The sequence below is a fragment of the Sceloporus undulatus genome, chromosome 1 (genome assembly GCF_019175285.1).
Source record: "Sceloporus undulatus isolate JIND9_A2432 ecotype Alabama chromosome 1, SceUnd_v1.1, whole genome shotgun sequence".
NCBI lineage: Eukaryota > Metazoa > Chordata > Lepidosauria > Squamata > Phrynosomatidae > Sceloporus > Sceloporus undulatus.
Genome location: NC_056522.1, coordinates 259,780,108 through 259,806,591, shown reverse-complemented (window position 1 = coordinate 259,806,591; position 26,484 = coordinate 259,780,108). Strand labels below are relative to the sequence as shown.

General features: G+C 40.0%; 2 protein-coding genes across 2 annotated transcripts; both read right to left on the bottom strand.

Annotated features, from left to right (window-relative positions):
- Positions 1 to 1,000: 1,000 nt before the first annotated feature.
- Positions 1,001 to 14,864, bottom strand: ODF3 (outer dense fiber of sperm tails 3). The gene is made up of 7 exons (XM_042447198.1): positions 14,749 to 14,864; positions 14,153 to 14,293; positions 10,590 to 10,721; positions 9,129 to 9,326; positions 8,354 to 8,455; positions 7,037 to 7,158; positions 1,001 to 1,239 (listed from the first exon to the last, which is right to left on the bottom strand). The coding sequence occupies exons 3-7, from the start codon at positions 10,696 to 10,698 to the stop codon at positions 1,150 to 1,152; spliced, it is 621 nt and encodes a 206-aa protein (XP_042303132.1). The 5' UTR covers positions 10,699 to 10,721; positions 14,153 to 14,293; positions 14,749 to 14,864; the 3' UTR covers positions 1,001 to 1,149.
- Positions 14,865 to 19,752: 4,888 nt separating this feature from the next.
- LOC121928695 (prostatic steroid-binding protein C2-like) lies at positions 19,753 to 23,522 on the bottom strand. The gene is made up of 3 exons (XM_042463813.1): positions 23,401 to 23,522; positions 21,619 to 21,803; positions 19,753 to 20,132 (listed from the first exon to the last, which is right to left on the bottom strand). Exons 1-3 carry the CDS (start codon positions 23,453 to 23,455, stop codon positions 20,109 to 20,111), a joined length of 264 nt encoding a protein of 87 aa, XP_042319747.1. The 5' UTR covers positions 23,456 to 23,522; the 3' UTR covers positions 19,753 to 20,108.
- Positions 23,523 to 26,484: the final 2,962 nt, after the last annotated feature.

Sequence of the window (26,484 nt, the reverse complement as noted above, 5' to 3'; positions counted from 1 at the left end):
ATCTTTAAAAGGTGCACTTCGCTTCTACATTACATTCTGAGAAATGTTTTATCCTGTATGTCATTTACCATGGTTTTGTACCATCCATAAAATTATCTTGCTTATAGAGTTGCTATGACCATGAGTAGTGGATTATGAATCTAGTGACCAGGGCTTAAATCCCTGCTCAGACATGGAAACCCACTGGATGCCCTTGGGCAAGTCATACTGTCTCACCCTAAGCTGAAGGTGAAGTCAAACTCCCTCTGAACAAATCTTGCCAAGAAAATCCCATTATAGGTTCACCTTGGAGTCTCCATAAATCAGAAAGAACTTGAAGGCACACTGCAACAAGGGGAAAGCACTGGGTGGGATTTGTTTCCCTTCATCAAAAATTTTCATATGTTGGTGGCAATTGCCACTATAATGACAAGGGTTTCAGCTGCTATCCCACTGTGGTGGATTAGTTCCCTACTCAATTGCAAGACAATATAGTCACAATAAATCTAAATTCTTACTGTCATTCCTATGAAAGCTTAAGTGTGTTTCTGTTTGATACTTTTACAGCTTGTATACTGTTTCTTCGAGGTTTTATGAGCAAACTAGGACATGAACTAAGAATTGCTTTCCTGAATTATTTCTTTTCAAACACATTTCATAGTTGAAGACAGTAAAACAAGTATACAAAAAAGATTTATATGAGTTAATGCAGGAATAAATATGTTCCATGAAATGGTTCTATGTTCAGGAATATGGATGTTTTTACAAAAAAAATAATAAAATAAATACAAATATGTATATTTCTCAATACATCGAATCTTAATTTCTCCAAAAATTGTCTGTACACAGCATTTAGATTCTGTACTCAGAATTTAGACACATGTTCAGTGGGCTCAAAGCATTAAGGCAAGTTTTCAATGTGTCTTCATCGCAAGAAGGGACTGGCACATTCCTTCATCAGAATTTTGTACTTCAGTCTTCAACAATAACCAGTTTCTGAATATTTGAAATGTTCCTTCAGTGCTGGTATTTGTTTTGAAAACATACAAGCCAAGAGCTGCTAGTTAGTTTAGAAGCGTTGAAAGCAAGCAGCTTTAAAACACGGAGGAACATGATATTGAAACTGCAGTAGAAAAAAACTCAGTCGAGGTTCTGTGGCAGAGGACAACTTCAGCAGACATCCACAATCAGAGGTGTTGTATAATCAGAGTGCTTGATTCCAAAACTGACAACTGGAGCACAAGATCTGACCAGCGATACCTAAAAAGAGGGTGAGAAATTATGTAATCACTAGTTCAAGAACCTTTTTAAAAAGTTTTCTTAGACCTCTAATAAGCATGGCTTCTTTGACCAGCTCAGGTTAGATGTCTGGTGGCTTTCCAAACATTACAGCCACTGGCTGCAACTTTTGCTTAATTATAAGTGCTTACATTTCTCTAATTTCTACTTTATTGTAGAAGCAGATTATTTCCTGCTGCTTTAAGAAGAATAAAGCATAGAACTCCACTAGTGCAAAATAGCTAGCCATGGGAATCTGAACTCCTAAAGGCAGATCTCCCTCTCCAGAATTAAATGTAGAATTTTTGTTATAATAGCTGTCATTACTCTTTAAGTTCCTGCCATTTTTCTTGTTGCAATGGGAGGAGGAAGGCTTACATGAATATTACTTATTTGCACAATGATTCAGTGAGTCTTGGAGGCTAGAAACCCTCCATTGTGTTAATATTGATTCTGAGACTGAACCTTGTGAAAAGTAATCTTGCAACAATAAGTGTTTCTGGAGGCAAGTTCAGGTAATACACTCATCTCTCCATATTTGTGGCTTTGATATTTGCAGATTTGATTATTCATGAATTTGATTAATATGTTCTCTCTAGGAATATCTAGGTCCTCCAGTGCAACTCTATGGACAACTTTAACTAAAAGTTGCACTGAAAGACCTAGGGATTCCTAGAGAGATGTCCTCTCAGATAAAAACATGGTGTTTTTGTTATTTGCAGTTTTTCCATATTCACGGGGGTCTTATGACCCTAACTCTAGCGAATATGGAGGGACAAGTGTAGCTTCATATGTTACGCTGGGCTCCATCAGTGTAACCAGCATATGAGCATTCATATTGCCACAATTGGAATATAAGCTGTGATGATCCCTGATGGCTTGAAATCAAGGATCTGGAGCCCACAGGACAGACGATTCTTAAAATTACAAGCTCTTTTGTTGTGCACAAAGTGGAAGACAGCACAACAAATTCTGAACAATGGCTGTGATTGTTTTCCTTCCTTCCTTCCTTCCTTCCTTCCTTCCTTCCTTTTTTTCAGTGACAGTGAGAAAGTAAGTTTGAAGGAATTCACCACTAGATTTATCAAGAAACATGTACCTTTATTGCTTTAACTGAAGTAAGCATATTGATTTCTTCTACTGTGTGTAACTATAGTTTGGAATAAATAGTAAATCTACTCCAGTAGCTTTAATATCCTGTGTCTGTCCTGGTTCTTCACAAGTAAATAAACAGTACCTCAGCTGTATCCTTCTCCTAATGAGTTAAAAAAACTGGGGGGGGGGCGCACAAGAATGAAGGAGTGCAGTCTCATAGAGCTACATAAATTGGATCCCATCTCAGAAGGAGGTTTCCTTTTAAGAACAACTGTAATTCTGGAACTGTAGTGCCTCATAAGAGAATTATTAAAACTGCCTGGGTTTTTTTAATGCCTCTGCTATGTACGGCATTGCTAACGACTATCAAACCACTAATAGTATTTATTTCTATAGGGAAACGTTTTCAATCATGGTTTGAATTGGTAGCCATTTTATTACCTTTCCTCTTCCATCAAACCATCCACAAGGCTGCAAAGGAAGTATTTTAAGTAATTAAACCACAACTGGCCATCATATTCATTTGCTATGAATCAGAATTAGAAACAACAGGTTGATGCCGGTTTGTATGAAACACTCAGTCCATAGTTTTGTAGTTCAAACATCACAGCAAATTGTGGTTTAACAACTGCTGTGCTCATGAAAAGAGGAGAGACCTCATTCCCTGGTCTCAGTCCAACATATCACTTGAACAAATCTGAACGTATGAATCTGCTTTGGATCAAATGGAACAATTAAGGGGGGGAACCACCATTGATGGACGTATCAGAGGTAAGTTCCAAGGTACTTACTTCCAAATTTCTCAAAATAATAAGTATTGTTGCTCAGCTATATATTCCCAATTCCTCGTTTCTCTTGTCCCCATACCAGAGCAAAAAACAACAACAAAAAACCCTGACAACTGGCTCTGTTGCTGTATGTGGGTCAAAAACACACTGATACAATAAATAAATAAATATTAATTAACAACAGAAATAAATTTTCTTACCTTTCCTACTTCATAATCCGCAGGCCCAGGTATTTTCCCACTTCGTAACGTCCCACTTCGCAGGCCCATGGAGTATTTTGGTGCTCTCTTTTTATAGATTTCTGTATTTGGCTTATGATATGCTGCAGGACCAGGGGTCTGTAAGTAAGAAGCAGAGAGATTTCCATGGATGACAATCAATGTATAGTCAGAAGCAATAGCAATAGCAAGTACGTTTCTATACTGCTTACCGATGTACTATCTCTACATTTGTAGGAAAATTATGTTGCCCTGAAATACATGAAACACAGTTTTGTTTACCAGCATCACCTTATTTGTCTCACACTGTTTAAGCTTCTTCTAATTTTCAACCCCCTCAAGTCTTTTTGTCTGTTTTGAATTGTTCCCTTTAGCAGTGCAATCTTTGGTGTGTATGTTCAGAAATAGAAAGTTAGGCCACAGCTAACAAAATGAACTTCAGCAGGGAGAAATGCAAGGTACTGCACTTAGGGGGGGGAAATAAAATGCACAGATATAGGATGGGAGACACATGGCTGAACGAGACTATGTGTGAAAGGGATCTGGGAGTCCAAGTAGACCACAAGCTGAACATGAGTGAACAGTGTGATGCGGCAGCTAAAAAGGCCAATGCAATTTCAAAATGCATCAGTAAAAGTATCGTATCTAGATCAAAGGAAGTAATAGTGCCACTCTATTCTGCTTTGGTCAGGCCCCACCTGGAATATTGTGTCCAGTTCTGGGCACCACAATTCAAAAAGGATGTTGAAAAACTGGAACGTGTCCAAAGGAGGGCAAGTAAAATGGTGAAAGGTCTAGAAACCATTGTCCTATGGGGAACAACTTAAGGAGCTGGGGATGTTTAGCCTGGAGAAAAAAAGGTTAAGAGGTGATATGATAGCCCTGTTTAAATACTTGAAGGGATGCCATACTGAGGAGGGAGCTGACTTGTTTTCACTTGCTCCAGAGACTAGGACCCGGAGCAATGGATGCAAGCTTCAAGAAAAGAGATTCCACCTCAACATTAGGAAGAACTTCCTGACAGTAAGGGCTGTCTGACAGTGGAACACACTCCCTCAGAGTGTAGTGGAGTCTCCTTCCTTGGAGGTCTTTAAACAGAGGCTAGATGGCCATCTGTCGGGGATGATTTGATTTGGATTTCCTGCATGGCAGGGGGTTGGACTAGATGGCCCTTGTGGTCTCTTCCAACTCTATTATTCTATGATTCTATGAAAGAGGCTTAGTTGCTTGTAGGAAGACTTTGCTATTGTTGTGTACCCTCAAGTTGTTTCCAGCTTATGGTGACCCGGCCTAAGGTAACCCTTTCATAGGGATTTCTTGGCAAGATTTGTTCAGAGTGAGTTGGTCATTGTCTTCCTTTGAGAATGAGAGTGTCTGACTTGTCCAAGGTCAACCAGTGGTTTTCCATGGGCAATTGACGATTTGAACCCTGGTCTCCTGAAGTCTATGGGCACAAACATATATTTCAGTTATGCTGACCCAGCAGTCCAGGCTCAACTATAGTCTTACATCCTGATTGTGTGTATGTGTGTGCATGTGCCTTCAAGTCATTGTTGACTTACAGTGGCCCCATTAATTTCATAGGATTTTTTAAGGCAAAAAGTATTCAGAGGTGGTTTGCCATTGCCTTCCTCTGAAATACAGCAGGTCATCCCATCCTATATTTTAAATAGTGGCAATGTGAAAGCACATGCACTGAAGCATCTGTGCACACCATTTAATAATATAGTGCACAATAATTCATGTTTTTTGTCATCCGCAGGGGAACCTGGAACCAAACCCCACATATCTGGAGGCCCCACTGTAAAATTTAGCCTATAGGACCTGGAATTCAATGCCAGTCTCTCATCCAAGTACTAACCAGGGTTGACCCTTCTTAACTTCCAAGTTCAGGTAAGATCTGGTGCCTTCAGAGTATTTAGGCACTACATCCTGATCCTACCTGACCATTTGTCTCCCACTCCCCTGCCTTTGTGGATCTAGAAACCTTGTCCAAGAAGGACTCTTCTGTCTATCTGCCCAGGAAACTAAAATGCGTGCTGTCTTGTGTGAACCCTCCTTCTTTCCCTTTAGTTTTTGTCTTCTAACACCAAGCTTTTGAGGGGCATGGCTTAAGAAGATTCAGTCTTAACTGTAGTGGCAGTTGAAACCACTGGGAGAAGTTGTCTGGAGTTTTGGAGTAAGGTGTCACCTGTAAGCTGATGATACTCAGCTCTGTCACTCCTTTCCACCAAATTCCAAGGAAGCTGTTTTTGTCTTAAACCAGTGTCTGGCCGCTGTAATGGACTGGATGAGGAAAAACAAATTGAAGCTTAATCCAGACAAGACAGATGTGCTCTTGGTCAATCGAAAGACAGATCTGGGAATAGGGATTCAGCTTGCACTAGATGGGGTCACACTCCCCTGAAAACTCAGGTTCATAGTTTGGGGGTATTTCTGGATTCAGTGCTGAGCTTGGAAGCCCAGGTATCAGCGGTGACCAGGACTGCTTTTTGCAAACATCTAGGGTTCCTCCAAAAGCTGCATATTTCTCTAGTAGGATAACCACTATATATTTTTATTTATTGCCGGAATATATAGGTTTACAAATTAAAATGAAGTGATAGTTTTCTGCCTCTTACTGCACTTTGGCCTACTGTTTTTAGCCACTTAAAATGAAAGGTTGTCAGCAGAAAACCTTTCTTAAAAAATCTAGGTGATCACTGTGCAAAAGTAAAAACTGCAAGTGAACATCTATAACAAACTTAAATTAACTTAGTAACACATTTTATAATTTTCAAGTTGTTGAGTCTCAGAGCTCTTATGTTGTTGCAAGTGATGGTGGTGTAAGCATCTGTACATCCCCTGATATATTCATCAAAATCAGATTTGTAATATTAAAGCAGTAGCATGAAAGGATGTGGTTTGTGATGGCATTCATAGCACTGGGATAAATAGTATGGGGCACATATCCACAGCCATGTGAAGGAACACTGGTGCCTTCCCTGCACTCTGCATTTTAGACAGACACCAACCAGCCAAAGGATGAGTTCTGCCAGATCAAACTAGATGGAATCCCCCTTTCAACTCTTTTGCCTCCATAAACAACCCTTTCCTGCCACCTACTTCAGGGGACTCTCAAGATCTTATCTCTGGGTTGTAAAATCCACGAAGCATAATCAATCACAACCAGTCCCTCTCATCTTTGGAGTATCAAAACAGACCTTTTACTTTGGAAACCTTTTCAGGTTCCGTCAAAGGGCAATCAAACTTTTGTTTTCCATGGAACCTTAGCACCTCAGACTGGCTTAAAGAGTATAAGAAGAATGAGGTGTGACAAGGTTAAGGAAGATGCAAAACCATATAATCAATTGATCTTTGCTAGAACTAAAGGTCAAGTTGGTGCTTGATTCTGAAAAAGTAATTTAACATTTAAAATGCCATGATCAAGTGTAACAGGTTATATTAGGTGTTGGCTGCACTACTAATCATCAATATAAATTAGAGGTAATTAATTAGTATGCTGTTAAAAGAGTGAAAAAGATAGCACCAAAATTTATTATTATTATTATTATTATTAACCTTTATTTATAAAGGTTAATAAGGCATACTTTTTATTTATAAAGGTTAATAAAAGGCATACTTTTATTGTTGGTAACCAACAGAGAAAGAAGAAATTAAGTGAGTTCATGAGCCTACCTTATGAAGGTCTTCATGAAAGCACCCAAGCATACTCTTTCTTGCCATGGAATAAGAAGGGCTTGAAGATTTGCCCACAGCATGTGGTCCAAACACCTCTGGGATCACGTAAGTGTTAGGGCCTGAAAGAGTAAAGTACCAATATGAAGAGTGCCAAAGACATTAGGTAGAATCTAAGGAGGAGACATGCAATGGCTGGGATTCACCATGCTATAGTGTACTGCTAAGGGCTCAGAAATTCTGTGGGAATGATTGCCTATTTCTGTGTTGGATTCAGTGGCATGGATTATTTAATACAACCAGGGCTCAGGTTTTTTTGGCAATAGTAAACAAAACACTCAGCCTGGAGTAATTACTTGCAAACAACCAGCCACCTGTAATTAGTTCCTTTTTCCAGCAACAAACATACTGTATAACAAAGTTACAGTAACTTAAAGAAGGATACAGTACCTTCATGCCTTTTGCCATGTAACTGTATCTTTCATTCACTTTTATAGTTATGGAGTGCAGCCTCACTAAAAGGTGAAGCAAGAATATTACATCCTTCAAATTGTCTCTTGTATTGTGCCTCACATTGCTACCTTGTGCTCTGTTCTGGATATTAAAAAATGAGGACAATGTGGATAGGAAGACAGTGTGTTTAATATCACAGGCCAGAAGTGTATAGTGTTCAGATATTTAAAATGTAATTACTTTAGAGAAACGGCATAGAAACTTTAGAGATTAGTAAATATTTTTTTTTTTTAATTTTTGAAGGCATGACAATGGCCTGTTACAGACTTCCAAAATAAAGCTGCTTCGGGTCTCTTTGGAGGTATGCTGTTTAAATGATGCATGCATCCTAAGAATCCGGAAGCTGCACCAAAGCTGCACTCCAGTGCTTAGGAATGGAGTGTGGCTTTGGCGTGACCTCCGGACTCTTAGGACCCATGCATCATTTAAATAGCATACCTCCAAAGAGACCCAAAGCAGCTTTATTTTGGCAGTCTGTAACAGGCCAGTGTGACTACTTTGGGGAGTCTTGGAATTATAAAAGTGACTGGTGGCTTTTACAAATTGAGGGGCTATGCAGATAGCCAGATCAGAGCCACGACAACTGCATGGCTCCTTTTTGTGCCCTGCAAGGGTGTGATAGCTGCACCACTGCGGCTTTATAAAGCTCTTCTGGTGCTGTGTTGTGAGGACACCCTGCAGAGTCGAGGTGTGTGTCATGTGGATGTACACCCCGACTCCACCCTCAAGCCGGCCTTTAAGACCAGTCTGCACAGGGCCTAACTTTCTAAGCTCCATCCCATCCAGCCCCATGCTCAGTCTTACCTGGTGTGCTGTCTACTTTAGCACCATGAGTTCTAAATGATAGAGAATGTACAGGTGCAGATTTATAGATAATTTTGTGAGACTTCTCTGGTGAATAATCGCCTAGGAAAGAAGGAAAGCAACAGCCACAGTTAGATTAAGGGCGAGACATTTCTTCATGCCTGGAAGCTGCCAGGAATGGCAATTCACCTTTTAGTAATATCACTCTCACTCTGCTCAATATAAAAACATTCCTGTTCTCCAAGACTATTTCTAGTGGCAGGTGCTGTTTTGTTTTGTATTTCTGGCAGTCTGTAATCCCACAGACAGAAAGTTGTCTAGATCAGCTTCAGTTTCCTGCCCCTCTCCAAGATACGTGTAACTTGGCAGGGAATTGAGCCTGGATAGAATTTTTTTTTGTTATAGTCAGTGAGCAAACATTATGAACAATTTTTGCTGTTTTGCAGAGAGTATGTTCCATATATAGATATAGATATAGATATAGATATAGATATATTTAAATAGATACACCAGAGATGGTAGAGGCATGAATACCAATAATTTTTGACAAACATCCAAGTGCATTTTTAAACACAACATTCATATTGACTAAAAACAGTTCTGCAAAGTGAAAATGGAGAATGCCATGAATCTGGTCATTAAGCAACCTGTGTGATATTTCTTAACACACACTTCTATAGAATCCTTCAGAACGCTCCATTCATATGCTTCCTCTGTGTTGTTTGAACAGAACCATATCATAAGCATATATTTTGAATAGAGGAATCCAGCTTACCTGGACCTGGGGTAACCTCCACTTTCACTCTGGGCCGGCTACCCATTGAATAAGCTGGAGCTGACTTCCTCCCCCTATTTGTCATAGAGCTCTGCACATAATAGGGACCTGGAGAGCAGTCTTTGCTGAGGGAAGGCCTTGAGCCATGCATACTGTAGGCTGGGGCTTTCCTTTTGGTTGGGATGTGTGATACATAACCTGGAGGAAAAGAGAACGGATACATATGATGCAAATAGTTTTGTTATAAAAAGCTGTCATACAGAGCCAGATCACTGGTTTGTTTAGTACCAGCACTCTATCTGATCTTCTTGCAGCTGTGTGTGCTTCCCTAAAGAACAGTTGTCTCTTACTGAGCATGCATGAATAGCAAAATAGAGAGAAAAGGGAAGAATATATAAATGTGCCTCACTAGCTTCCCCCACCATGTTTTTTTTAAAAAACAATCCAGACATCAATACATTTGGCCACCCAAATGGAAATCATAAGCAAACTGGAGGCTGGAGAAATAAAAAGTAATTTTGTCCTCCAAAATGTTTTTGTTTACTTATGCAAGGCTTACCTGAACTGGTTGTTTCCTTTCATCTATGCCTAGTGTTAGTTTTGGATGAAAGGTTTGCCTAAATACGTTGAATTTCTCTTCCTTTTTGTCATGTAGGAACCTATCACTATTCTTTCCATGTTTTTTCTGTCTCTGGTACCACATTTTCGGTTAAAGAAGTAATACCCAGGAACACATCTACTTCTTTAACCGAGGTGTATCTGTACAACTGTAGAATCCTACTTATTTACTACTTATTTATTTCCATCTTTCTATCTACATAACAATGTAACACAGAATATAATGCAGAACACATAACAGAGTAAAAATTAAAAAAATAAAATAGATCAATTAGACACAGCCAATAAAATGTAAATTAGCATAAAAATAAAAGACAAAAATTACAGTCAAATGCACAACTGTAAGCAGGTTTTACAGTTGGCTAAATATCAAATTCAGCAGCAGATATGCTTAGATATGAAAAGTCTACCTGAATAAAAAATGCCTTTGCCTATTGGCAGAAGGATAACAGAAGTGACATCTGGACTCTCTTGGCAGAGAGTTCCACAACCTGGGAGCAACCACTGAAAAGGCCCTCCCTTGTGTATTTCAGTGAGCAAAAATGAGCAGATTCAGCTGTGCCATTTTTGAAATGCACAACGAGGATTAGCAATACAGAGGCATCAGGGAAATCTGTCAGGAAATTTTTTTGAAATGAATAGAAGCTGCACAAGAGCTTTTGTATTCATTTCCACTGAACTTGTGTAGGAAGTTGGCTGAGACAGATATTTCTAACATGGAGATATTTCACTTGAATTAGAGAGTAGACACAAAACAGATTTGTTTGTCCTCCTTTGCATTTTAAAATCAAGAATGAATTAACTTAAAACCCCCATAATACTATTTTCCTTGCTTTTATTTACCTGTTGCTCCTTGTACGTAGTACTTTGGCCCAGGACCTGTATACTGGGCCATGATTGGGCCTCTTGGACGATGAGGCCTCCATGTTCCCACCCATGCTCCATTACTCATGATTGGATCCTAGATTCCAATGCCTGAGAAATGTAAAGGACAGAGCAGATTATTTAACAGAGAAACCTATATATGTTCTCTTACATTTGTCACTGAACAGCTGGATCATGTTATATGATTTAAAAAAATACCATGGATAGTGTAGGAAGGAAGAATTCCATGTCTGTCTATTACGGAAGAGAGATTCTGATTAAGTAGGAATTACCCTACAGAGGTTGCTGGGCTGCAATTTCCCTTGTTGTACCTCACCATTGATTAAGCTGGCAAGGGCAGAAGGAAGCTGCAGTCCAAGAACCTCTGACCCCTGCATTCTGGTTTTGTTGCTGTTGTTATTATGCACACTTGAGATTTTCTAGGTTGTGTTTCTTTTTGGTAAGATTTATCCAGAGGAGGTATTCAATGGTCTTCCTCTAAAGCTGAGAGAGCATAACTTGCCCCAGATCATCCAGCAGGCTTCATGGCTGAATGGGGATTTAGACCCTAATCTCCTGTAATCTTAGTCCAGCACTTGAATCACTACAGCATGCTGGCTCTTTCTGGGGTTGTATTCAATCCAACAAGTAACTTTTCCAAGGTCTAGTTCAGACTTTGCTGTTTTCTATTTGTAACATTTGGGTGTTTTCACAATAATTCCAGGTTGGGTTTTTTCCCCATTTCCCAAGGAAATCTGTTAAGGACAGCAAAATGTAGTACACTCATCCCTCCCTCATTTGACGGTTTGACTTTTGTGGATTTGATTATTCAAGGATTTTATTAATATGTTCTCTCAAGGAATATCTAGGTCCTCTACTGCAATTCTATGGTCAACTGTAACCCTAAGTCACACTGAAGTACCTAGAGATACCTAGAGAGAACACTCCACTAGGAATTTGTAGCTCCTCCAGCACAATTCTATGGTCAATTGCTGACAGATGTTGACCATAGAGTTGCATTGGAGGACCTAGAGATTCCTGGAGAGGTGTTCTCTCAGGTGAAAACATAGTGTTTTTGTTAATTGTGGTTTTTCTACATTTACGAGGGTGCTGTGCCCCTAACCCCAGCAAATGTGGAGGGGCAAGTGTACATCCAGGGTGCTTTTTATTTGACATCACTAAGTAGTCAGTTTAAGACAGAAAGAAAGAGCAGAGGAATCCAGATGAAGTGAAATGAATGTATTATCTTTTAAACCGTGCGCAGTCTGCTCAGGTGAATGCGACGGTCAAGAGCACCTGTTATCAGCTTCAGCTGATTCGCCAGTTGCGCCCATACCTGGCCCAGAGGGACCTAGAAACTGTTGTACATGCTCTGGTAACTTCGAGACTGGATTTCTGCAATGTTCTCTACATGGGGCAACCCTTATACCAAACTCGGAAGCTACAATTGGTGCAGAACATGGCAGCCCGGCTGGTCACTGGTGCTCCCAGGACCAGCCATATAACACCGGTTTTAAAAGATCTCCATTGGCTGCCCATTCGCTTCCGAACCCAATATAAGGTGTTGGTAATTACCTATAAAGCCCTAAATGGCTTGGGCCCAGGATACCTAAAGGACCGCCTCTCCCCGTACAATCCGCCTCGCACCCTCAGAACGTCTGGGCAGCAGCTACTGAAGGTGCCTGGGGCCAAGTTAGTCTCCATGACTCGGAGGACGTTCTCCATAGCTGCCCCAGCCCTTTGGAACGTGCTGCCCACTGAGCTCCACTCGTCTACTACCCTGGCCCAATTTAGGAAGGATCTCAAAACCTTCCTATTCCAACAGGCATTCCCCGAATAAATATCCTGTGGGCCTCCCTCCTCTTCCGTGGCCAAGAGGCTGGGCTATGGGGCTTTTTACTGTTGTCTTGTTTTAACTGTGTTTTAATTGTGTATATTATTATTATGATTGTTTTTAACCTGTTGTGAGCCGCCCTGATCGTAGGAAGGGCGGCATATAAATAAAATTTATTATTATTATTATTATTATTATTAAACATTTCACCAGAAGACTGCAGGGCTCCCTCTAGAGAGCTAACTGGGCCTGTTACAGTTTTATTTTGTTGTGCATGTAGAAAATGGAAAATAGAAGATGGGGAGGTGGGAAAGAAAGACCTAGATTTGACTGTGATCATTTTGATGTGGAAAGACAAAACAGATTTCCATGAGGTATCTGAGAGGGCCTTCAGCCTCTGTAGAATGAAACAGGTTGACTGGACAAATTATGTCCAAAACACACTGCAGAGCCCACTTTAACTGCCCTGGCTCAGTGCTAGGGAATCTTAAGAACAGTGGGGATCCTCACCAGGTGTCACCTGGTGCAGAGGGCAGGACTACTGGGAAGAGAACTTCTGGGCAGGACTTCTGGTGGGACTTCTGGGGCTAGAGAAGTGCCTGTGTGGGCCAGAGGAATGGCCACTCACTCCCTACTGGGGCTGGAGACCCCCCCCCCCAAGCCCAGAGCAGCACCTATATGGGCCCAAGGAGAGCCTGCAGGGGGCGGGGGGGGCTGACTGGGCCTCACCCCCTTTTTCTAGGGGGTCACTTCCACTTCTGGGATTTTATTTATGGGTGTCATCCGGTGCAGCCCACACCCACCCAGTGGTACCATTGCCTGGGAATTGTAGTTTACTATGGCACCAGAACTCTCTGACAGAGAAGGCTAAATGTCTCAGAAAACTACAGTTCCCAGAATTCCTTAGCATTGAGTCAGGGCAGTTAAAGCAGTCTCAAACTGGATTATTTCTGCAGTGTGTTTGGGGTCTTAATCAACCTATACACCACCAATCCAGTACATCAGGGATAGCAAATCTGTGGTCCTCTAAATGTTGACAAACTCTCACTTCCATGACGCCTCATCACTGTCCTTGCTGGTGCTGATGGAATCTGGAGTCTGACAACATATGAAGAACTACAGCTTTGTCATACATGTCTACTAAAAAGTAAATTCCATTGAATTCAAAGATCTGTACTGTCAGGTAAATCAATATAGGATAGCAGTCTAGTTAGGTTTTGTTGTAGACAAGGGCATTGGTGAATTTTTTTAAACCCATGTTTTGTAATCTGATCAGGAAGGGGAACCAGAGACATTCCCTGTGTTCCTTTTGTTTAAGGTACAAAACTTAGAATTAAGCTGTGCAACACCTGAACGATTCTAAAAATAAAAGTGCCATTATCTGACCCTCCTTGAGAGTCATGTCATGTACAGAGCTGTGGCTTGTTTGTTCTGTTATTCTATTATATATTCCAGAAGTGAGCAATGGTATCAAGCAGAGATTACACTGTTCTGTTTTTGCCAAAATAAAGTCAAATTTTGTTGCATTTTCTTTCTCTCTGCTTGGGGGAAGTAAGTTCACAAAAGTACATATTAGGGACTGAGAGAGCAGGGTGGGGAGACTTGACTGTGCTCTGGCTCAAAATTATTCAGCATAGTCCAAGGAACTTGCAATGCCCTTTAATATGTGTACAATAGGAATAGACTGTCCTTGTCCAAGACATCTTACCTCTAGATTTGTCAGTTCTTTTCTTTTCCCACAAACCTGTTGGTAGAGTTCTGCAGCTGTGTTTCACTTTGAGATATCAGTTTCTGTGCAGTTGCTACTGTCTATGAATTCTCATAGATGATCGACCCACTTGTAAATATGCTTAATTCAAAAATATTAACAAACATAAACTACATCAGGCAAAGAACATACAGAAAGTCATACATTTATGCAAGTTGTGTCCTAGCTGCAACACAGCAAAGGAGGTGAGGCAAGGATTCATCAGAGGCATGCTCATCCGTTGTGTCAGGTGGGATGGGAGTACACCTACGGACAGATCCACACCACACTTAGATTAAGTGGGTTGGGAGTACACTTACAGGCAGATCTACACCACACTTTGGTACCTGCCTCCACACCTTATTCTATTTTGCTAAATTTTAACTGGGTACAATATTAATTCAAAGTGGTGCATCCTGCAATTTCTGGTTATACTTACTCTGACTCTAATTGCCATTAGTTTCCAAGGGCTCAGAGAAGCAAACTATACCATATATAACAGAGGAAAAGAAATGGGAAAAGTAAGGATTTTGTTTAATAACTAAGAGGTAATTCACCTTTTTATGCCTTTGGTAATTTAACTTATGTGAGCAACCTTGTTGTCTGAAGATTCCTTCCTTGATTCTTTTCAACAGGTTTGCAGGTGGTTTGAGAAGAAGATGGAATGTGGACCAAGCAGAACCCATCTCTATAGGTGGGAAATTACTCCCCCTTCCATAGGGGTTGAGAAGAACTTTCATGAAATTGTCATAGAAACAAACAATCGACCACCATAGTTCTTCCTGGTATTCTAGAACATAAAGTATGACTGGGAAACCCTTTGCTCTGCACCCAAGCAAAGGTCGCTTTGGAGGAATTGTGCCAATTGCCCATGCCATATCCCCATTCCACTGATCAACCAGGGCATCAACAGAATCACCCACTGTCATTTTCCAAAGGCAGATTTAATTTCCCAAACTTGAGTTTGCATCATGAACCTTCTCTCTTGACTCATACAAATGGCTGGCAAGAATGGTATAATAGAAATGCTCTTCCTCCATAAGCTATTTTGGAATGAACCTATTTTGGTCTCATTTTTTTGTCTAGCGTTACTTGGGCTGTATCTACCAGGAAAAAAAGAGACAGTGCCCCATGCAATTCTGCAGCCAGGCTTGATATATGATCTCTCAACTACACTCATTCTGAACTAATTTCATGGGCAATCCCAGTTTTGAAATTGTAAGACAATCCCTTTTTATGGATAAAACGAGCAGATTGTGGATTTATTTGTTAGACCAATTGATAAGCCAAATCAAGAATTTTTGCCATTTTAAATACTGCTGTTCACATACCATTTAACCACCAACATGGGAAGGAAATATCTATGACTGGAATATATTTTGGTGTGAATACATAGGCCATCAGCTCCGATTGCTTCAGCCTTCTCTGTTCTGTTGGGGGTAATAACTATGACCTCAGAGCAAACATGTGAGGTTTACAAATATTTATTGGAAAGCACTGTTAATGAAGTCAGAACTGTGGAATAAAGAATTTGATTATCCTGTGCAAAGCATCCAATAGAAAATTGCCTTAGTCTCAGTAAAATCTGTTTAGATTTAAAACTATGTTTGCCTCATCAAAAATGGATATTTCAGGTATATTGAACTCCACTATGACTTTTTAGAAAGAAACTGGAACACAAAGAAAAAATTCAGCTAAACTGTGATGATATAGTACAGATATTTCTCTCTTACAGTATATGATGAGCGTCTACACAATGGTCACTCTGACTGGATATATTGCAATGTATTATTTGAATTAGAAATTTTTTGATATTTGTAAACACATACGTACTGACTTAATATATGTATACTGATTTAAAGTATATTTCTGTGACTTTGAATGTAATTCATGATCAGTATGTTTGGATCCTGTCTTTTCCTACTGTAGCTTACACATTACCTGGTTATACCACAATGGTTGCACTTTAATAGCCATGGCAGCAACCTATGGAATCCTGTGGGTTGTTTTTGGTGAAGCATTAGAGAAACTCTCTGACTGTGAATTCTAAATTTCCTTCCTTATGATGTCAGTCCCAGGATTTCATAGGATGGAACCATTTAAAATTTTAAAACTTATTATTAAAAATCCACAAGATATGAAAGTTAAAATGAGATTAAATAATAATTAAACCAGATTAAAATATATATCATTAAAATGCATGCACAAACACACACACCAGCACAACAATTAACAGCAGCCAGCACATTACTTGGTGAGGCAGGCCTTATATAGTCAAATGCCTGTCTAAGCAGAAAAGTCTTTACTTTTGCTAAAAGAAAGTAGGGAGAGTGCCAGTCTAACTTTTCTGGTAAGGGAGTTCCAGACCCTGGGGGCAACCACTGAAAAGGCCCTCTCCTCTGTTTCAACTAGATTTGCATGTGAGGGTGGTGGGACAGAAAGAAGGGCTTCTCCAACAGATCTCAAAGCATGGGCTTGTCCTTCAAATAACCTGGACCTGAGTCATATAGGGCTATTACCCCAAGATTTAGCCCTCCATATTTGATATAAAGTGAATAAAGTTGGCAAAGAATGACCCCACTGTGGACACCCTGAATCTATGGCAGGCTTGCGAGCCAGTGGGTTAATTAATCTCTTTTGTCTGAGGTATTCACACCAATCACCCATTGCATTCAATTCAGTTTCAGACCATTTTCTCCTGTCTTGGGAAACCATCTAAAGCAATTTAATCCATTCTACTTTGGGTTTCTCCCCCCTCCCCCCGAGCTATTTTCAGGGTATGAATACAGGTAGTAAGACAGACATGCTTTGGTGTCAGTCTAGCAGCAAGCAGACACTGTTGGTTTACTAAGCTGAGCCCCTCAGTACGCTGGCTAACCCTCCGTTCCATTGCAGTGATTGAGCCTCTTCCGTCCTGGACTCATCACTTGGACTCAAGATCTTTGTCCATATTATCATTAGCAAAGTCTCACACCTATTCACCTTTCCTACCTTTGATTTTGTTAGCTCTTGTGTGCATGCATGGATTGTGTGTGTGTGTGTTGCTTTATTCACCATTAATAAACTATAATTCTCATTTGAAACCTGTGTCTGGAATTTCTGGGTAATCCAGATTTGATATAGCTGGGCTGATACCTAGACTACTGTCAAACAATATTTCTATAGTTTGAGCTAAGTAACAAATTCCCCTAAACACATTGGCTGTGGGCACCCTACTGGACTCCAGCATTTTGAGTAACACAGTACTTTGAACTGTGCCCACAAATGGCATAGCCATTGAAGCTGTTGCAACAGGAGTGTTGTGTATTCCTGTAGCCAGTCCTCATTAGCAATCTGGCTGAATATGTTTGGATCAGTTGAAGTTTCTGAACACTTTTCACAGGCAGCCTCATGTAGAGTACATTATAATAATCTAACCAGGATGTAACTGAGGTATGTATCGCTCTTATCAGATCTGATATCTCAAGGAATGGGTGAAGCTGGTACAAACGTTTCAATTGGGCAAGTGAACTCCTAGCCACTGCTAAAACCTGGGCCTTCAGGCTCGGAGTTGAATCCAGGAGCACACCTAAGATGCAGACCTGCACCTTCAAGGAGAGTGTAAACCCATCCAGCACATGCTGAATCATTGTTCCCTGAACTGTCTTTCAACTGACCAGAAGCACCTTCATCTTCACTGGATTAAATTTCAATTTGTTCTTCCTCATCCAGTCCATCACTGATGACAGGCCATGGTTTAGGACCAAAACAGCTTTCTTGGCTTGTGATGAAAAGGAGTAATAGAGCTGGGTGTCACCTATACACTGGTGGCACATCTGCATCCTTGCCACATCTGCATCCCATCCCATCCCTCCCTCTTACTTGTCTTCCATGTCACTCCTTTACACTGCTGCCAGTGCTGTCTGCTCACCCTCTGTGTCAAGAAGTGCCAGTTGCTCAAAGGGGCCAGTAAATTTTATACAGACCTTACAAAGGCCTGCAATTTTTTTTTTACAAGGCAGGAACAGGAGGACAGGAAGGCAGCATGTGAGTAGGGAAACTTTCTGCAGGCAAAGCAGAGGCTCTTTCATTGTGTTGTGGTGGTCCCTCTTCAGCACATGTGCCCAAGAGGGGCTGCAAAGATGGGGCACCACCAGTGGTGCTTCTCTTTCTACCTCAGGCAATGGGAGAGGTTGGGTCACCATAGTTTATTTTAGAATGCATGGATCTTAATTTACTTCTATAGGGTTTAATCTTTGTATATATGGCAAATATGCCCATTGCCAAAGGCAGAAGGAAAAGCACCTCTGTATGTGTGTTTGGATGCTGTGTGCTCCTATTGTAACTAATAGATAGAGGGGGAGAGAGATGTAACCAGAGCAAAATGTGAAGATTTGAAATGTCATCTATAAAGTAACAATTACTATAGCAAATATTAAATCAGAGGAAATATTTGGGTTCTAGACTCAGGTATGGACTGAAAACAAGCAACACATAGAGAAGAATAAGCAGTACTGCCCTGGCAGAATTTCTAATTTTGATTAAATTAATCCACCTGTGATGTTTGATTAGCTAATAACATTTAGATTATGTCACAATGAACATTTATGTGTTCTCTGATTTCATCTCAAAGATTATGAGTGGATAGCAGAGTAACTTGCTGGCAGCACCACTTTCACAAAATCTTGGCCATCTTATTCAGATTTATGGGGATGATCTCAAATCCCTCAAAAAGGGAGGTTCTGAAATGCCCCCATTTTGAAATTGGGGCATGCATTAATCCAGCAGTTACTCTCTAAAATGGTTTGAAAGTGAGATGATGACACAAGAAACACTAACATCTGTATGGAGTAGAGTGCAGGAAGTTAAAATTATTATATCATATACTTTTGATTTCTGTCTTTATCAGCTGAACCTAGAGATAGAGGAGGGCTTTCACCAGAGGATCTGTAAGAGAGATTGCTGCTTATTTGTACACTCATCTTACTTTCATCTCTGGTCAACAGGTGCAGTGTGTTCTCTCATTGTTTCAAAAAACCTGCAAAACCTGTTGCCTGAGGTGATTATGTTAAAACAATCCTACAAAAGAAATATGTATTATGCTATGGGAGGAAAAGGCGTCTTTAAAAGCACTTTTAACTATCTTAAAAACTAAGGGTTTTTTTTGCGTTAGGTATAGTTATGAAAGAAGAAATTAATAAAAATGTTAACTGAGTGTAAAGCTGATGTTTCAGATATCAGAAAATGTTAGCATGGAAGGTGCTTTTGCACATAGATAATCATGTGAAGTCATCAACACATGAAGATTTTTCCACTGAGAGTATATATGCCAGTAAGCCATGATTAGGCAACATGTGTACATCAGCAAAACAAAGGAACAAGAACATGGATATGTCATGGTCATACATTACTACTCTTCATGCAAGTAGCAAATTGTTCATTTTCTGTTTGGAGTGTGTGTGCATGTTCACATATAGCAAAACCAATTACAGAAAAATCCAAGTTGAATTAAATTCATTTGTGTTTCTCTTTACTACCCAGTTATAGTCTTGTTACATATTCAGTTCAAGACACTGTTTTGCATCAATAATCTATGAAACTGTTTTACACTTAAAGAGAAACTCTCAGGTATTATCAACCATATAACATCACATATTAGCAGAAACATGAGTTACCAGAGGGCTTGCAACTGAAAATTATGTCTGTTTCCCAGTAATTCATTAAGAAAGACAATAGAACATTTGTCAATTACTCAGATAGTAGAACATGAGGTAAGGAATTTAATGAACCACAAAGTATGAATGTTACACACATTTTGTAGAAGGCTTCTCTTAGTATTGTAGAGCATGATTAATATCTTCTAAAGAGAGATGAGGGGTGAAAGTGGAAAGTGAAAGGATGTGTCATTCAGTCAGCATTGTTTGCCAACTGCAGCTGATCAGCAAACCTTCAGTATTTCTCCCTAAAATTAAATGAGCAGAAGAAAATTCAGCACAAAGCACAGGAATCCCAAAATAACAAATTTAATTATGTATGTATTTAATATCTTGCCATTCTCCCAGTATGAGGTACAAGGTTAAGTACCAAAGACTGTGGAAGACGATTCCAAATTTAATCCTTATCACAATACTCTACCTGCCTGGATGAAAGGCTATGAGACTACCATGCCCTTTCTCTGTATAATAGATGCCAGGATATGGATGATACTCTTCATGGGTTATAATTTGAAAACTCATGGATATTTGCTGGAACTGTGCCTGATACTGGAGTGAGATTCCTTGTATTCTACTTTGTTTATTGTGCTAGGACCCCTCAGTCAATAATACAGTATTGAGCAGTAACACATTTGCCTGTCAGGCAATTGATTTCACAGAATGTAGAATAATAGAGAGCAATTAATATTTTGTAGTCTACCACTTGGGATGTGTGTATGTGTCTGCGTGCCTTTAAGTCACCCGTCATATTATGCTGACCCCGTGAATTTCATAGGGTTTTCTAAGGCAGGGCATACTCGAGGTGGTTTGTCATTGCCTCTCTATGAAATATAGCCTACATCATTTGGTGTTGCTTGATGGTCTCCCATTCAGGTACTAACCAGGGCTGACCTTGCTTAGCTTCCAAGATTGGGATCTGGTGCCTTTGGGGTATTTAGACCTATCACTAGAAACTAACCCGTAGAAAGGGGGATTTAAATTGTAAGTATTGCATGCATGAACAATGCCAGTTGGCTCTGAGTTTTGGAGGAGGGAGAGCCCTTGAAGCAGATGGCCTCAGTGAATCCACTTTCTCCCCACTGCTCCCCATTTGCTTGCTTTCTACCTCTGGGCCCGATCTGCACAATGCCCAGAAAGAGTTGGCATTGTGAGTCCTTGTCCCATCACTATTTACACACCTAGAGTGTGCAGGTAGACAGCCAGGAGGCTCCAGAGTCTGGCAGTGGCAGACCCCAAAGCAACAGGTTTTGAGGCTTGTGCTGCCTCCATAACCCAGAGGCAATTGGCATTGCTGTTTCACTGTCATTAAGAAAGGCATCCAAGCAGAGATGTCTACCTTGGCTCTAGTCTCTTGCTCCTTTTGCAGTCCTCTGCCCATCTCACAATATTTGACAGAATCATTGGAATGGAGGCAAAATTAAAAGTCTCCACTCCAATCTTGCATGAGCACATGCAAACACATGTGTGCCTATCCAAAGCCCCCATCAATATCTAATGCAGCCCTTGGGACCTAAAGCTTTGCCCCCACCCCACCCTCTCCTGGCACTTAGAAAGCATGCTCTTTTCATTCATGGAAGTCCATGAACATCAACAATCCATTTAAGCTTAGTATGTGGATGCTAAAATATGTTTTCCTTATTCAATAAAATTTGCATTAACATGTTACGAGAACCCATTAGTGGTAGTGCCAAACAAACAAACAGAGAAACAAAAACTAGACAAAAAGATGATTACCGTCAAAGTCAGTACAGCCACTTTTTGGAGGAGTGACAGTGAGTTGATGCAGTCTTTCAACTTGATTGCTGCATTTAAGGTCACAGTGTCAGTTGTGTACTTGGAAAGTTCTTTTTTAAGGTCATCATTTGATCTAAAGATCCCTATATTTAGAATGTCTGTGAGAGGTTTACAGACAAGTGCATCTGGATTAAGACAAGAAAAAGACAAGTGATTTTAAAGAAATAATAAATTTACACTGATCTTATTTCATATTTTTAGGGTTTTTAAAAATTAACAATAGCAATAAGAAGAGAATGTATTTTTTAACTGACCACATAATACACACTTTATTAACAATATTACTTGTATTTACTATCAGAAGATGTTGAACTAAAAAGAAAAATCTGTTCATCTGGCACAGGCCAGTTTTTTACTCCTTGCAGTTCCCCCTGTGATCTGGATTCCTCTTCATGTTATCTTCTTCCATAGAGTTCTCAGAGCTCTTTTACTCTGTCACTGAGAACAGTCTGTAGGACCATTCCTATGGTGTGCTATATATGCATGATATGTACATGTACAGTGTTCTCTCTCTCTCTCTCTCTCTGCACACTATACTGTGATAATACATTTTTTTTTTTTTTTTGGAACTGCCTCTTGCAGTTATATAGAATATATAATAGTATAATCAATACAGCCCTTCAAAAAGAAATGACCTTTTGATATCTTCAGTTAAATCAGGAAGACCCCTATCTGGCCATTAGGATAATCAAATTACCTATAGGAAATCACTGTCCCAATCTAATCCATCTCATCAAGTTGTTGTAATGAGGGAACATAGGCTATTCAATTTAAAAGGAACCTTTTGTTTTCCTGTGAGCTGTCATTTTACTATTTTCCTAATCTAAATACTCCTCTTCCATGGCATAAAAAATGATTTAGAGCAGATGAGGAAAGAATCTCTCTGTAACTAGTACTAGTGCTGCTCCAGAGAACATGAACCAAAGGATTCAAATTACAAAAAAAGAGAGAATCCATCCAGACATTAGGATGAACTTCTTTAAGAGATATTTAACAATGATTTCTTTGAAAGGTAGTGGACTCACTTCTTTGGAGGTTTTTAAAGAGAGATTGGATTGGCATCTTTCAAGAGTGCTGTAGCTGTGTATTCCTGCATAGTAAGGGATTGGATTAGATGGCCTTTATGGTCTTTTCCAGCTCTAAGATTCTATGATTCTATTCTCTGATCAAATTTAGTCCTTTAGGTAGGTTCAAAAGCAGAAAGAAAATGCCAAATATCCAGTCTTGCATCTTCCACATAATAGATTATAGACCTAAGCTAGTTTTTGGTTCTCTGGGGGAAGCTAGCTTTTTAATACTAGCTTTCTTATTATTTTCACTCATTCACTCATGAGCCTAATGCTTTTCCAGTGGCATATACATCAAATGCAGACCTAGAATTTGAGCATTAATCTGAAAAAACAGCAAAATACCTTGTCACCTTCTTTTTGAAAATACAAATGTTATAACTAGCCACCTTTCTTCATCCACCTTTCCCCTAATAGCTTTGTTTTTTCTTCTGTGTTTTGGAAAAAATGCCTCCTCGCTAGCTCAATTTATTTGTACTGCTAGTGAGGATATTTGATTGATCAACCTGTTGTCTTCCTCGGATTCACCCTGCCCCAGTTTCTGTTCTAGTTTGCTCTCAAACTGGCTTTGATCACAATCTGAGCCAAATTAATTTCAGTTTCCTTCGACCATCTTTGAGGCAAAAAGGTCAGCAGGAGCATTATCGGTGCTTACCAGAATAACAGCAACATGCCAGGATGAGAAGCAGAACGATAAATGTTGACTTCATGGTTGTGAGGAGGATTACTCCGTGCCAGGTTATAGTGACACAAGACTTGGCAAACTGCTTTGGGAGTTCAGGCACACAGCACAAATATATACAGAAAGCAGCAAAGCTGACTCCTCCTACCCTTGGATTTGGCAGATCATATGACTTCCTTAGCATATCTGCCTTGCATTCTCTTTGAGATAAATACAAATGCCACCTTCACCACCCCTTTTCATGTGGTGAATGTCTTTTTTGGTCTGTGAAAGTGTTACATTCAAAGAAACAGTTTCATCTTAAGGGTTTGAGTTTGCACTTGAAAGTTCAATGAGGCTAAGAGCTTTGAAAAGTTAACTTTATGAAATACAATGCATAGAATTTCCCCCAGGAAAATGAAACCCCCAAAAAGTAACACTCTGGGCTAGGTGTTCTAGTAGGCAGAGCAGAAGTGGCAGGAATTTTCCACTTCAGGTCTTATGAGAAATATTATTTAAGATCCCCTAGAGCAGGGGTTCCCAACCTTTTTGACTTGCGGAGCTGTTATTTCTATGGTGGAGCCCCTAAGAGGCCTACTCTATATCTTACAAGTTAATGATGTTTAGGAGTATATATAAGAATATATTCTTATTTTTTAATTGTCATTCAATGTTTATTTCTTTCATTTTCCTGGAGTGGTCGCAGAGCACCAGGGAAGTGCATGCGGAGCACTAAGGGCTTCTTGGAGCACAGGTTGGGAACTCCTGCCCTAGAGAATTCTACACCACCTATAACTATGGCTCCCATATCAGAGAGGTGATGAATCCACCTCAGATCTTAATCCAGGCTTTAAACTGTTTTCCTAAGAAAGTCCAGCACTCCTTTAAAGCTAGCAAAACCCTGGAATTGATTCACCACTCAGTTGATATGATACCACCATTGATCCACAGCCACATTTACTCATGGCTTGGAACTTTGATGTCTACAACTTCATGCCTGAAGGTTCCTCTGGGATTTGTAGTTTTCTGAAATATTTAGTCTTCTCTGTCAGGGCCACAGCAAACTATAAATCCCAGGATTCTAGAGCACTGAGCCATGGCAGTTAAAGTGGTGTCAAACTGCATTATTTCTGCAGTGCAGATGCAGTTCTAGTCGGACATCTATAGCCATTGTCGTTACAGATGTTAAAACCAATGGCTATAGATTAGTCAGAAATAGATATTCCAGTTCTGTATTCCATTCTTGGAATAAACTTCGTATGTTATATTTATTTATAGATACAGTCGGCCCTTCTTATACACAGATTTTTTATACATGGATTCAAGCATACACGGTTTGAAAATGTTCCAAAAAAGTATAAATTTACCTTGATGTTCCATTTTTTATTAGGGACACCATTTTGCTATGTCATTATACTTAATGGGACTTGAGCATACACGGATTTTGTTATACACAGGGGATCTTGGAACCAAACCCCAGCGTATAACAAGGATCCACTGTAGTAGAAATTGATCCATATAAATTGTTAGCCTGGATACTTGGTTGGCCTCAATTAATGTTTCTAATGCAAGGGAACTTCAGAAGCATGTAAAATTGCCTATCTAAATCTGGATTGTAATAAATGTTTCAGTTGTAGATATTGTGATTTAGCAACAGAGGTAATTTAAACTCCTCTTGCAAAACTGAAAAAAACCAACCCCTCACCAACACCAAGTATCTGATTTAAGGTAATCCCGTTCTTCCATAAGTATGATTCTTTACCAATTTTCAAATCTGAATTCCCCCATAAAGTCAGCTAGGTCATAAAGTCATGAATGAGTGGGTCACACTACAATTGATGACTCTTGGCAAAACACTGCCTTTTAAAAAAACATGAAATGGGAACCAAGGGCTGTCCTTCTCGATAGAGGTGCCAGCAATGAAGACTCCAAAGCTGGCCATGGTGGGTTGCTTACTTTAACCTGATATATCCAAAAATGAATACAAGGTAACAGATATGCTTGATGGTCTGTAAGAAGATCTGGAAGGCCAACTCTCCCTCGCTGATAGGAATTTGCATCTTTTCTGTTGAAATTCTAGGAGACAACGAGCCCTGCAAAAATCTTCTAAACAATGCATTTGTTTTTGAAAATACTTGCATGTTATAAGTAGAGGAATTCTACTGATAACATAAACTATTCTAGGTATAACATTCATTTTAATCATTTTTACTGTATTTCACAGACTCATCTTTAAACCCATTCATTCCTCTACCTGAATAGACTAGAAAGCTGGGCCACAGCTAACAAAATGAACTTCAACAGGGAGAAATGTAAGGTACTGCACTTAGGGCGAAAAAATGAAATGCACAGATATAGGATGGGGGACACCTGGCTTAAGGAGACAACATGTGAAAGGGATCTAGGAGTCCAAGTAGACCACAAGTTGAACATGAGTCAACAGTGCGATGCGGCGGCTAACAAGGCCAATGCAATTTTAGGCTGCATCAATAGAAGTATAGTGTCTAGATCAAAAGAAGTAATAGTGCCACTGTATTCTGCTCTGGTCAGGCCTCACCTGGAATATTGTGTCCAGTTCTGGGCACCACAATTCAAAAAGGACATTGAGAAACTGGAGCGTGTCCAGAGGAGGGCGACTAAAATGGTGAAGGGTCTGGAAACCTTGCCCTATGAGGAACGACTCAGGGAGCTGGGGATGTTTAGCCTGGAGAAGAGAAGGTTAAGAGGTGATATGATAGCACTGTTTAAATATTTGAAGGGATGTCATATTGAGGAGGGAGCAAGCTTGTTTTCTGCTGCTCCAGAGACTAGGACCCGGAACAATGGATGCAAGCTACAGGAAAAGAGATTCCACCTGAACATTAGGAAGAACTTCCTGACAGTAAGGGCTGTCCGACAGTGGAACACACTTCCTCAGAGTGTAGTGGAGTCTCCCTACTTGGAGGTCTTCAAACGGAGGCTGGATGGCCATCTGTCAGGGATGCTTTGATTTGGATTTCCTGCATGGCAGGAGGTTGGACTGGATGGCCCTAGTGGTCTCTTCCAACTCTATGATTCTATGATTTTTTATCAGCTTAT